Source organism: Alosa alosa, chromosome 2, assembly GCF_017589495.1.
Source record: "Alosa alosa isolate M-15738 ecotype Scorff River chromosome 2, AALO_Geno_1.1, whole genome shotgun sequence".
Taxonomy (NCBI): domain Eukaryota; kingdom Metazoa; phylum Chordata; class Actinopteri; order Clupeiformes; family Clupeidae; genus Alosa; species Alosa alosa.
Genome location: NC_063190.1, coordinates 31,394,911 through 31,408,011, shown reverse-complemented (window position 1 = coordinate 31,408,011; position 13,101 = coordinate 31,394,911). Strand labels below are relative to the sequence as shown.

At 44.8% G+C, this 13,101-nt stretch overlaps 1 protein-coding gene across 1 annotated transcript in view; it reads left to right on the top strand.

Moving 5' to 3' along the window:
* The window catches only part of rgs14b (regulator of G protein signaling 14b), a 31,097-nt gene extending 18,349 nt beyond the window's left edge, over positions 1-12,748 (top strand). Inside the window, exons 14-16 of the mRNA XM_048229518.1 lie at positions 9,351-9,403; positions 9,489-9,606; positions 11,404-12,748. Of these exons, the coding sequence (XP_048085475.1) occupies positions 9,351-9,403; positions 9,489-9,606; positions 11,404-11,771 (539 nt within the window). The 3' untranslated portion in view covers positions 11,772-12,748. The remainder of the gene's footprint in view (positions 1-9,350; positions 9,404-9,488; positions 9,607-11,403) is intronic.
* The last annotated feature ends 353 nt before the right edge of the window (positions 12,749-13,101 follow it).

Here is a 13,101-nt window from a genome sequence, read left to right as displayed (position 1 = left end):
ACAGGAGATAAATACAGAGAGGGGACATGTTCAAATGTATAACTAAATCAAACAGTTAAGCCACAGGTTTTGCATGAACATTTTCATAGGATCATTTAAATAGTCATCATTTAAAATAGTTGACGGTTACATTATGTAGGAAAGCAACCTAACTTGTTAGTAAGGTGGAATAGTGCTTAATTGGTGGACAAATCTATCAATCAGTCATGGCAAATTCTCATTGGTTTTAGGGGAGGGTCTTAGAAATGGAAGGAGAGAGATTATCTAGCCTCGTTGAGAATAACGGAGGATGAAGATGGCTATGTGTGCTTGAGCACCTTATTCGTTTACCAATATCAGGATAATTGAGTAATAGGCTACGCCAGGGTGAGTCGTTTAAGATAGAAGCATTTTGATTTTGCATAGCCTCCTAGGTGCTTTGTTTTTTTAATAGTTAAGGACGGATGCGTTATTTTTTCCCCACTGTACTACCGCCAGTAATGTTGTTCAGGTAGTAGCTTGCTAGGTAGATCACTTAGCCTACAGTTTACCTAGAAATTAGCTGTTTGTGTATGTTTATTGGTTTACAACAAGTAGTGTAGACGGGAAACATCGCTGCTCAAATAGCGCCACGAGTCACCAGAGCACTCGTGGTTCCTTTGAGTTGGCCAACATTAGGAGCCACACCACTGAATAGCTGCTAACTACCGGAAGGTTAGCAGTTCCATTCAGTCACGAGGGATTGGAAACTACAGTTGCTGAACGCTACACCGACGCCATGGGGTGCACACCAATGTCGCGGTGTTCGTGAAGTAACACTCATTGAGTGGACTAGTGAACTTTATCAGGCCTGCAGCGGGGTTATGTCTGCCTTTTTGTTTGTTTTACATGCCGGCTGTTGTAATTTTATTTGTTGTATATTATGTGCCTGTGCTCTCTGTGAGGGTATAACTGAAACTAGGGAGGGGAGAGAAAACTATTTGTGTTTGACGACAGTAAATAGGATCCTTAGTAGAGCCTGTGTTTTTTGGGAGGATTCCTGTAACGATCTTTTGCTTTGCTAGTATGTACTAAAGCCAGTATTGCTAGTTTCAGTGATTGCCCATAGGGAGATGTGCTGTATATATTTTAGTTGTTGCTAATTATTCACTGGCGGAACAGCATTACTTTAAAGCAATGTGATTATTTCCTTACAAAGAGGCCTAACATTAGTCTATGTTCTAACTCTGAAAAACATTACCTGCATTTACCCTTGCTAGGGAAAATAAATTGCTTTAAATTATACTGTTACATGGGTTGCGATCTCCACTCACTTTGAATAGTAGAGTAGTCAATTATCCAGGTGGCAACTATAGAACTCAGGTTTATGCCTTGTCATTGGCGGTAATCTCGACAAAGGGCTACATAAATGGAGGCACCGCTGGGGATTCTGTCAGGAAGGATAAATACTTTGCTTACATAACCAGAATTTAATATAGTTCATGCATGTGTGTTATTTCAAAGCCTTGGGAAGTGTAAAGTAATTTAGTAATATAGGCTAAACTCTAAGAGTGAGTGGAGAGCAACATATAGCAAAAAATAGAACACTAATTATATTGAAAGATTTAACTAAAACTTTAGTACATACAAGTCAAACTAGCAAACAATACAAAGCTAACTTTCAAAATGTCTATTCTCGGTAACTGGTGTAAAGGTGAGGGTTGGACCCTGAACATGTTATTGAGTTACTGATATCCCCGACAATGTTGAAGTGGAAGATATTGAAAACTCTTGAAACTATAAAGGCGCTGGGGCGAGTAAAAGGTGAGGATGAAGCTGTTTGACCCAGTCAAGGGACGTTTTTGTTGCCTACTGCGTGTGCAAGGAGAAGGTCAACCCGGTCCATTCCCTGGACGTGGTCCCAATGGAGGAGCGGAACCATGGCCTATACATGGGATAGAAAATAATCCTGTGCCACCTAACAGTCCCACTGAGTCTCTTATAAGAGCCATGGGTGAGTTTTTTCAGAAGAAGTCAATGCGGCCACCACAGGATGGAAATGCCTTTAAACGGGTTGCGAGCCTATTCTGGCATTGTTCCCACCCCTGCTGGGGAAGAAAGCTTTGACACTTGGTTAGGAGCATGCCTTACTTATGGTGGAAGAATGTGATTGCTCCACCAAAGAGAAACGTAAAGAGAATAATAGAAAGCTTAAAGGGGCCTGCCTTTGAGATCGCTCAGGCAGTAAAGGTCAAATGATCAGATGCTTCCCTCGCATGACTATCTTGATGCAGTGGAAAGCATTTGGCTGTCCAGAGACAGGGGAAGAGCTGTACTTTGCTTTTTAGAGCATTACGCCCAGAATACTGGAGAAAGGCTCTCTGAGTTTTTGAGAGGCGAATAGAGCGACACCTTAACAAAGTGGTCCGCCGGGGTGGGATATTAGCACGCCAACGAGACCGTGTCCGCGTAGAACAGCTTTTACGGGGGGCAGTTCACTCAGATCTCATGCTGTTGCAGCTGCAGCTACGAGAAAAGAAAGAAAACCCGCCTTCATTCCTACAGCTCTTAAATGAGATACGTGAGGAGGAGCAACAACAGTCAGTACGACAAAAATCCACTGCTATCAAGACAACCGTGAGGCAAGTGCGTACTGCAGATGATGAGCTTGCCATCACTGAAATGGACTCTCTGAAATCAGAGTTAAAGGAACTTAGAGCTTGTGTGTCCGTACTTGCTGCTCAACAGAAAAAAACTTCATCACAATCTGAGGCCCCTGCATTAAGCCAGGCTCAATCAACAGGCACTCAAAGTGATATGAGTGATCTACAGATGCAAGTATCTGAGTTGAAGAATCAACTGCAAGTGATGACCGTGAATCAAAGAGCCATTCGGCCACTAGGTGAGAGAGACAGGAGGAACAGAGATGAGGGAATGAATATGGCCAGCCGTAACCAGGTCAGTCGTATGAGAACCGAATCCGGGCAAGTAGATAATGAGGATTTTTTCTGCTACCGTTGTGGGGAAGATGGGCATGTAGCTACCCGCTGCTCAGCCCCTGAGAACTCAGAAAAAGTTAAAACTAAATTGATCCGTTCACTGAAGAAACTACAAAGTGGAAACAGAGACTCCAAAAGAGGGGAGGTGAACTGTATTGTTAAGAAAAGTGAGGCACATTCTTTGCAGCAATCCAGTCTTCCGGAAGGTTTAGTTGGCAGGCCATCATTCAGTAAGATTATTATTGAAGGGCAACCCTGTTCAGCTTTGATGGACAGTGGCTCAACAGTCACACTCGTTTTTGAGAGTTGGTACAGCAAGCACCTCTCGCACCTACCCATACACCCTATATCTAGCTTATCGCTTTGGGGTCTGAGTCAGTCTTCATTACCCATTATAAAGGATATATTGCAATGGGCGTGTCATTTTCGGATGAGGGTGAAGAGGCGGATCTAAGATCATTACTGGCGTTAGTGTGCCCAGATCCATGTGGACCCGACCAAACACCTGTCATTATAGGAACCAATGCCAAAGGTTTTCATTGGGGACCCACAGCTGACCACAACCCCGAGCATGATAATGATAGCGGAGCCCACACATTGCGGGTGCAAGTAGAATCACCTGAGTCAGTGGGTAGATTTATACGCCCTGGCTGGGCAGAAGATGAAGTGGGTCTTGTTAAGTGGATAGGTCCGGGGCCACTCACTATTCCGCCTGGGGGGGCACGTCAAGCCATATGCAGAGCTACAGTGAAGAAGTCATACAGCCCTGGGGTCTTGGTAGTAGATGCCCCTGCCCGACTGCCAGCTGGAGTGGTTTTGTCACCATGTGTGCTACTTCCTGTTGACTTGACCAGTGGGGACATACCCGGTACTGTTACGGAACGAGTCCTTGAAAGTGAAGGCCATACCAAAGGGTGCTGTTGTTGCACAGATTTACAAAGCAGACATTGTCACTGAGATTCAGAGAAAATCAACCGTCCAGCCCGATTGACCCCAATCTGTTTGACTTTGGGGATTCACCAATATCAGAGGCCTGGCCGAAACAGACTGGCCAAAGAAACTGTCTCAGCGAACTGGTGTGTTCGTTGGATGAATGGGGCGGGGGCCCAAAGGGAGTCGAACATCACATCCGGATGAATGACACACGCCCATTTAGAGAACGTTCTCGGCGCTTGCCACCCGGGGACTTGGATGATCTACGACGGCACCTGCAGGACCTACTGGCTGCAGGGATCATAAAAGATCCACGCAGCCCATATGCCTCCCCTATAGTCGTGGCTCTCGAAGAAGAATGGGAAAATTCAATGTGTATTGACTACCGTACTTTAAATGCGAGGACCATTCCAGATCAATACACCGTGCCAAGAATAGATGACGACTGGACTCTTTGAGTGGGAGCCGGTGGTTTACAGTGATAGATTTAAGAAGTGGCTACTACCAAATCAAGATGGCTGGTGTGGACCAGGGAGAAAACTGCTTTTATATGTCCATTGGGGTTTTTCAATTTGGGTTATGCCACAAGGTATTACTGGGGCTCCTGCCACATTTCAAAGATTGATGGAGAAAGCCGTTGGAGACATGAATTTGTTGCAGTGCCTAGTATACCTTGATGACATTATAATTTTCAGTCGTTACCTTGGAAAGAACATGAAGAACGTCTGTTTAAGGTTCTGGATGCCCTGGAAGACTATGGTTTGAAAATCTCTTTGGACAAATGCCAATTCTGCCAACCTCAGGTGAAGTATGTTGGCCACATTGTGTCAGCGGGCATAGCCACCGACCCGAAAAGCTAAGAGCCGTCGCCCAGTGGAAGCAGCCTACTGACCTGAAGTCTCTCCAGTCCTTTTGGGATTCTGTGGCTACTATCGCATTTCATAGAGAACTATTCTGCCATTGTCCGTCCTCTGACTGACCTCACACGGGTTACCTGCCAGCCCAAAAGGGCAAAAGTCCCAGTAAGGGGAAGACCAAATATTTCCGAAATCAGAGCCATTCTCAGAAAGATGGACCAAAGAGTGCTCTGCAGCCTTTTAAACAGATAATACACCGTCTAACACATGCTCCTGTCCTAGCTTTTTGGGGACCCATCAAAGCCTTACATATTACATGTTGATGCAAGTTTTGAGGGATTAGGAGCCGTGCTGAATCAACAATATCCTGAAGGCTTACGTCCAGTGGCATTCGCCAGTCATAAATTGAGCAATGCAGAACGCAACTACCCAGTCCATCAACTGGAATTTCTGCCCTGAAATGGGCCATTGTTGATAAATTCCATGATTATCTATATGGAATTTCGATTTACCGTGAGAACTGACAACAATCCCCCCTAATGCATGTGCTTACGGCGCCAAATTGAATGCCACTGGGCATCGATGGTTAGCTGCTCTTTCCACTTATGAGTTCGGCATTCAATATAGACCAGGGCGGAGAATATTGGCGCCGATTCCCCTTTCGCTAAATGTTTCTGAGGGGAAGGATGGATCCCACCGGCAGGGGGTTAAAGCCGCCTGCAAGAAAAGTAGTGTTTCTGAATATCCAGACCTAACAATTAGTTATGCAGAACAATTAGGCGTGCCACCCCAAGCCATTCCTGAGATATATGCCTATCCACTGAGATTGAGAGTCATGCATTGGAGCCTGAGTGACAAGGACCTTAGCCATGCTCAAGACTCAGATGCAGCTATAGGGTCATTAAACATGCTATGAGAACCGCCGATGGCCTACTGTCACTAGACAGAGTGAGAGTCCAGAGATTGTACAGTTACAACGCCGAGGGGGAATAAACTGGTACTGATGAATCAGCTTCTCTACCGAAGACCAAGACAGCAGTTGGAAAAGAGGGCTTTCAGCTGGTGCTTCCCAAACAATTTCGACCTATGGTCATTGAGGCTCTTCATGATGACTGTGGCCATCTGGGTACAGAGCGACACTTGCTCTTGCTAGGGATAGGTTCTACTGGCGAAAATGGCCCGCGGACATTTCACAGTATGTTCAGACTTGTGGAAGATGTGTGACTCACAAGACAATACCTGCAAAACCGCCCCTTTAATCAGCTAACCAGTCGGGTCCACTGGATTTAGTCTGTATTGATTTCCTATCCATCGAACCAGATTCCAGAGGTGTTGCTAATGTGCTGGTAGTGACTGATCATTATACCCGCTATGCTCAGGCATACACTACGAAGATCAACGGGCACCCACAGTAGCAAAGGTGTTAGTGGAGAGGTTCTTTGTGAATTATGGGTTGCCATCTCAAGATTCACTCTGATCAGGGACGGATTTCGAGCCGGCTGATGAAAGAACTTCTGAATATGTTGGGAATCAGAAAATCAAGAACTACACCCTACCATCCCCAGGGGATCCGCAGCCAGAGCGGTTTAATCGCACCTCCTGTCTATGTTGGGCACCCTTGATCCTGCACAGAAACAGAGGTGGAGTCAACATGTTTCCTTGATGGTGCATGCCTACAATTGCACCGCCATGGCAACAGGATATTCCCCTATTACCTCATGTTTGGAAGGGAGGCTCGGTTACCGTGGACCTCTGTTTTGGCATCTCAAGGGACCATCAAGGGATTGTACCCACCATCAGTATGTGGGAGAACTTATGGAGGGAATTGCGCCCGTTTTACCAGTTGGCAGTCGAAGCTGCAAACAAAACCACCAGAAGAATAAGAGGGCATACGATTCCCGAATCCATTATTCAACACCTGGAGGTGGGAGACAGAGTGCTGATCCGTGCTTTAGGGGAACTGGAAAGCAAAAGTTGAAGGACAAATGGAATTCCCTGCCCTACACAGTAGTAGAACAGTTGCCTCACCTACCTGTGTATCGGGTGAGACCAGAGAACGGTGTGGGAGGAGGAAGACACTCCACTGAATCCACCTCCTACCAGTCGGCCAGCTGATTAGGTTACCCGAGGTGGTTGAGGAGGTGCACTCCCCAAATCGACCAAGAACCAGAATGGAGAGAGCAAGGAAAAAGAGAGTCTGGTGGGGAAACAAATAGACATGATGGATGTAGATCAGGAAACGTCTGAGTCAGAAGATGAGGGACCTTTGCATTTTCCAGCCCCCGCACCGAACATAAGTTCACAGAGGACCAGGAACGACAACCACGTGGCCTCGAAGCGGGAGCTGCGGAGTGCAGAGAGTACAGCGGACACATTGTCAGGTAATGAGGAAGAAATGCCAGAATTGGAAGGGAGCACTGAGTCAGTGCAAGAACCTATCGCTACTATGGACCATCAGATGGACCCTACTTTATTCCCAGCAGAACACCTGGAGGGGGACACAATTGATAGTGAGATTCATCCAGCAGCTGGCCCCAACAATAGTGATGATGCACAGTCAGATGGCCTTGTCAGCAAACGGCAGGTTAAACCTGTGATTCGTTTAAGCTATGACTTACCTGGCCAGCCCACTGACAACCAGTGGTGGTGGTCCATAGAGGATTGCTAATCCACATCACTCAGGAATATGGCGGAGCCAATCTGCAGAGTTTCACGATTCACCTCAATCCTGTAGCACCAGGGTCGGATGTATAGACTTAAAGCTGAAGCAATAGCCTTAGTAGTCTGTTAAACAATGTTATAAGGTGTGACCTATGATAATACCTCTCCAGGTGCAGGGAGTAGAATCTTTACCCTTACAGATAGCTACAAAATAAAATGAAGTCTGATGAGGACATTCAGACGTTTAGAAGGGGAGAGTGAAGCCCGGTATACCCTGAGGTTTTGAAGGCTATATCAAGCTAAGACATATATTTTATATTCTTAGGTTCAATGGGTAAATACACACAGATAATTAAATAATTTGCACAGATAAAAAGTAATCAAAACATTGCTTTATTATACAGGAGATAAATACAGAGAGGGACATGTTCAAATGTATAACTAAATCAAACAGTTAAGCCACAGGTTTTGCATGAACATTTTCATAGGATCATTTAAATAGTCATCATTTAAAATAGTTGGGGTTACATTATGTAGGAAAGCAACCTAACTTGTTAGTAAGGTGGAATAGTGCTTAATTGGTGGACAAATCTATCAATCAGTCATGGCAAATTCTCATTGGTTTTAGGGAGGGTCTTAGAAATGGAAGGAGAGAGATTATCTAGCCTCGCTGAGAATAACGGAGGATGAAGATGGCTATGTGTGCTTGAGCACCTTATTCGCTTACCAATATCAGGATAATTATAATAGGCTACGCCAGGGGTGAGTCGTTTAAGATAGAAGCATTTTGATTTTGCATAGCCTCCTAGGTGCTTTGTTTTTAATAGTTAAGGACTGTAACGCTATTTTTTCCCCACTGTACTACCGCCAGTAATGTTGTTCAGGTAGTAGCTTGCTAGGTAGATCACTTAGCCTACAGTTTACCTAGAAATTAGCTGTTTGTGTATGTTTATTGGTTTACAACAAGTAGTGTAGGCGGAAACATCGCTGCTCAAATAGCCCACGAGTCACCAGAGCACTCGTGGTTCCTTTGAGTTGGCCAACGTGGGAGCCACACCACTGAATAAGCTGCTAACTACGGAAGGTTAGCAGTTCCATTCAGCCACGAGGGATTGAAACTACAGTTGTTGAACGCTACAACCGACGCCATGGGGTGCACACCAATGTCGCCGGTGTTAAGAGTAACACTCATTGAGTGGACTAGTGAACTTTATCAGGCCTGCAACGGGGTTATGTCTGCCTTTTGTTTGTTTTACATGCGGCTGTTGTAATTTTATTTGTTGTATATTATGTGCCTGTGCTCTCTGTGAGGGTATAACTGAAACTAGGGAGGAGAGAAAACTATTTGTGTTTGACGACAGTAAATAGGATCCTTAGTAGAGCCTGTGTTTTTGGGAGGATTCCTGTAACGATCTTTGCTTTGCTAGTATGTACTAAAGCCAGTATTGCTAGTTTCAGTGATTGCCCATAGGGGGAGATGTGCTGTATATTTTTAGTTGTTGCTAATTATTCACTGGCGGAACAGCATTACTTTAAAGCAATGTGATTATTTCCTTACAAAGAGGCCTAACATTAGTCTATGTTCTAACTCTGAAAAACGTACCTGCATTTACCTTGCTAGGGAAAATAAATTGCTTTAAATTATACTGTTACATGGGTTGCGATCTCCACTCACTTTGAATAGTAGAGTAGTCAATTATCCAGGTGGCAACTATAGAACTCAGGTTTATGCCTTGTCGTGGCGGTAATCTCGACAAAAGGGCTACACACACATTACTTAGTCCTGTGTACAACATCAACAGCTCACATGGCCTACTCACACATGCCATCTTTCTTATCTCTCCTCCTGTACACCCATGAAATGATGTTGAAATGAAGTCTTATCCCATTTCTATTGTGAGCGACCAAGTGAATGTCCTTTCCTTACAAACTCCTCTTTCAGCTCGAGACATCCCAAGTGCTACCAAAGCACCAGTCACTTCCCCAGGGCTTCAGGTAAGCAGAGAAACACTGTGTGCGGGCGATCCATTTCACTTTAACATAACCCTTGAGTGGTCACTGAGGAGAGTCTGACCTTCAGCAGATGAGAAGAGGAGGCATCGGAGACGTGGACATAAGCTCCCCTGGGGCTGGGTACAGAACCAGAGGAAATGCCAGACAGAGGAACCCTGGCCTGCGCAGAACTTACGACATGGACGGTATAGGACAGACATTACAGTTCTTACAGTCTGTGACTAAGAAATGCATTGTAATCCCATATCTATTAATGCAAGTGTTTCATTCTAGTGTTACAGTAATATTACCGGGTAATAGACCCAGATGTACGTACTTTTGCGAAGGTAGCATTATCAGCGCCATGGCCAACCCACTGAAACTGCACACTATGACACTTATGTTAACGTTGTATTTATCAAACCTGCAGTTCATCGCATAAACAGCAACGTTCTCCGCCCCCTACTGCAATTTCCGAACGTTAACAACTGAATGACATACTTCAATCACAAGAGCAGTTGAATGAAGTTAACTGATGACAACATTAAAAGGAATAAACGTTTAGCGATCATGAAATAATACCAGAGACTTTCTAATGAGGAGATACAAGATTCACAAAAGATTCTCCATAGAAATGCATGGGGTTAGTTTGTAACGCCAATATGGCCGTTGTCTACACATATCTCAACCCTTCCTCGGCAAAACGTTGACATGTGAATACATTGAACCAATCATGTGGTGTGATGTGAATACATTGAGCCAATCATATGGTGTGTTGTGAAGACATCTTCCCAATCATCAGGTGAACTCGCTGCTGGAGCAAGATTGATGTTGTGAAGCCTTGCGCACGCGCATTTCTACTGAATAGGATGCCCGATGAGTGCCCAAAAAGCGTTGCTATATGGACGCCGAGTGGAGGGACTTGCCTAAAAGGACTTTGATAATACAATGCATGATGTCAACAAGCAGGAAGATAATGAAGAGCAGTAGTTCTACTCAAACTACTTGTGCACATACAAACTACTTGTGCACATACAAACTACTTGTGCACATACAAACTACTTGTGCACATACAAACTACTTGTGCACATAGGCTATGGAAGATTAGTCAAATCTAGCAAGTAGGAAAGTTTAAGTGGATGACGTGAAAGTGAAAGTAAGACATTCGAAAGCCCAACGAAAATTAAGGTTGCTTTTGATATAGTACAAAGATGCAAAACTGGTGCTCTAAATAGCGATTCTGTTGTCTTTGAAAGGTTCTCGTATTGACACATTTAACCACAAGCATTTAACACCTGCTTTTACATGGCGGAAATATTTAGGCGCAAAATAGACTTTCATGGGCAGTTTTCGTACATACAGGGGAATACCTATTTAGGCGCATTTTACGCTTCTCCTCCCATCTTTTTACACGAAACTCCCACTTTCCCCTGACCCTCCTATGAATCGCAATTTGACATTCTCAGCTCCCGTGATAGGCAGTCTGCGCTTTTACCTCAGTGCAGCCTGTTTGTACATACCTCACCATCTTTTTACGCGCATGTTGTGAAACAAATACGCCTGAAGTGGGTTCATGAAGCGTTCATTTTACGCATAATTTGACGCAGCCACCATGTCAGCACATTCGCCAGTCTTGACTGATAAAATAAGCATGGATTGATGGATGGATAGATTGAAGGATGGATGAATGGATGGATAAATGAATGTCTTGAATTTTCCCTTGGGGATCAATAAAGTATCTTTCCCTTGGGGATCAATAAAATATCTATCTATCTATCTATCTATGTATCTATCTATCTATCTATCTATCTATGTATGTGTTGATGATGGATGGATACATAGATAGATGGAAGGAAATGTGGCTGGATGACTGGATAGATTGATGATGAATGAATTGATGGATGACTGGATAGATCGATGATGAATGAATGGATGGATGGACGGATGGTGATATTTATCATCCTTCTCCTAACTCTCTCCCCCTGGCCTTGGAGGGTGTGCAGGCCTGGTGGAGCTGCTGAACAGAGCCCAGTGGTGCAGCGCCGATGACCAGCGGGGGCTGCTGAGCAAGGAGCATCTGATGCTGCCCCAGTTCCTGCAGCAGCCCCTCCCCGAGGAGACGGCCGAGGAGGACGACCAGGACCTGGGGAACAGACTGGCCGAGGAGAGCCAGTCGGACTCTGGCTCCTCCAGCTGCCTGCCACAGGTGGCAGACCAAGGGCCTGTGCCCGGCTTCGCTTCAACCTCAGCTGAGGCCGATGCGATGCCCTCGCTGCCCCCTACGGGGGGGGAGGTTCCAGGCGAGGCCGGGTCCACAGATGGACTGTCTGACAGCCAGAATTCAGGCCCCACCCGAGAGACCGTGGTCTGAGGGCCAGCATGCGCTTCAGCTGGACTGGACCGTGGTCTGAGGGCCAGCATGCGTTTCAGCCCGACTGGACCGACGTGACAGCCCTTGGCGTATTTTTACATTAACTACAGTGACTGTTTGTTGACAAGACGAATATTTATTTGGGGAATGACTGGAAATGTGAAAGATGGAAGTGTTGTGCCACTTTGTATTCATTTTTGTTGATTTTTCATTTCCTGGGAGATTCCAGATATCCCAGTGCGGCTGAATAAATAACATATTTTGTATTGCGATATTCAGATATTGCTTACGTGGAGTAGAACCCAAAACTACTAAGATGTTTTCAGAAAACGGTACATGTCAATCAATGAACAGATGGCACAGAAACTGGAATGTCAAAATACTGCACTGTAGTGTCTACTCTCTTTCTCTCTTTCTGCCTCTCGTGCACAATGTCTCATTCTGTCTGGCAGTCTTGGTCACTGCACTGTAAAGTTATTATGTCAGGGATAATGTCTTGTCCATCGGTCATTATTGGAAAATAACAGCACCCTGACGCGGAGGAGTGGACTGCAACAGGACATGTCTTACAACCTTTATTTAAGCTAGTGTGTAGATGTGATGGACAAACATAAAAGTCAATCAAGGCTCCCTCAAGTACTTGGGGTTTTCTTCTGATGCATAGCCTTGTGTTTGAAATGAAGAACCAACCCTTGGGTGGATTTGTAGCTGTGACCTGAGAGAGAGAGGACCTGCGCTCATTGTGGGCAGGGTAAATGTAACCTGTACTGAGACAAGTGTCTCAGTATTACTTTATCCTGCAGCAGGTCTATGCCATCACTACGGCTTCCAGATGGCACTGATGGTACTGGGTACTCTGGTCCAGACTCCGATGTATCGCAAGGGCAGATGCCAGCTTAGCTGTGCGTGCCTTAGAAGTACCCTTACCTGGTGTTGAGAGTGATAGAAGAATAAATAAAATCTTCATTTGAGTTTTATATTTGGCATCATAGTACATTTTTGCCCTGCATTGCATGTGTTTCATATTGGCAGTACATCTTTTTCAGACAATGCCATGTGGCAATATTGCTTTGTCAGTATTCATATATGAGGCATTTGTTATCAAATAGATTATTTTACTATAGCATAAGAGGCTGGACTATGGAATTCACCTATAGTCATTTTTGTAAGTCTAAACACACACACACACACACACACACATACACAGATGATGCATTTTTAAACACATGAATCAAATCAATTCACTGAGACATTTTCAAAAGCATAAAATCAAGACTGCATACGTAAGGTGTGTAGCAAGAGTGAGAATGGGGAGGGCTGAGTAGGGGAA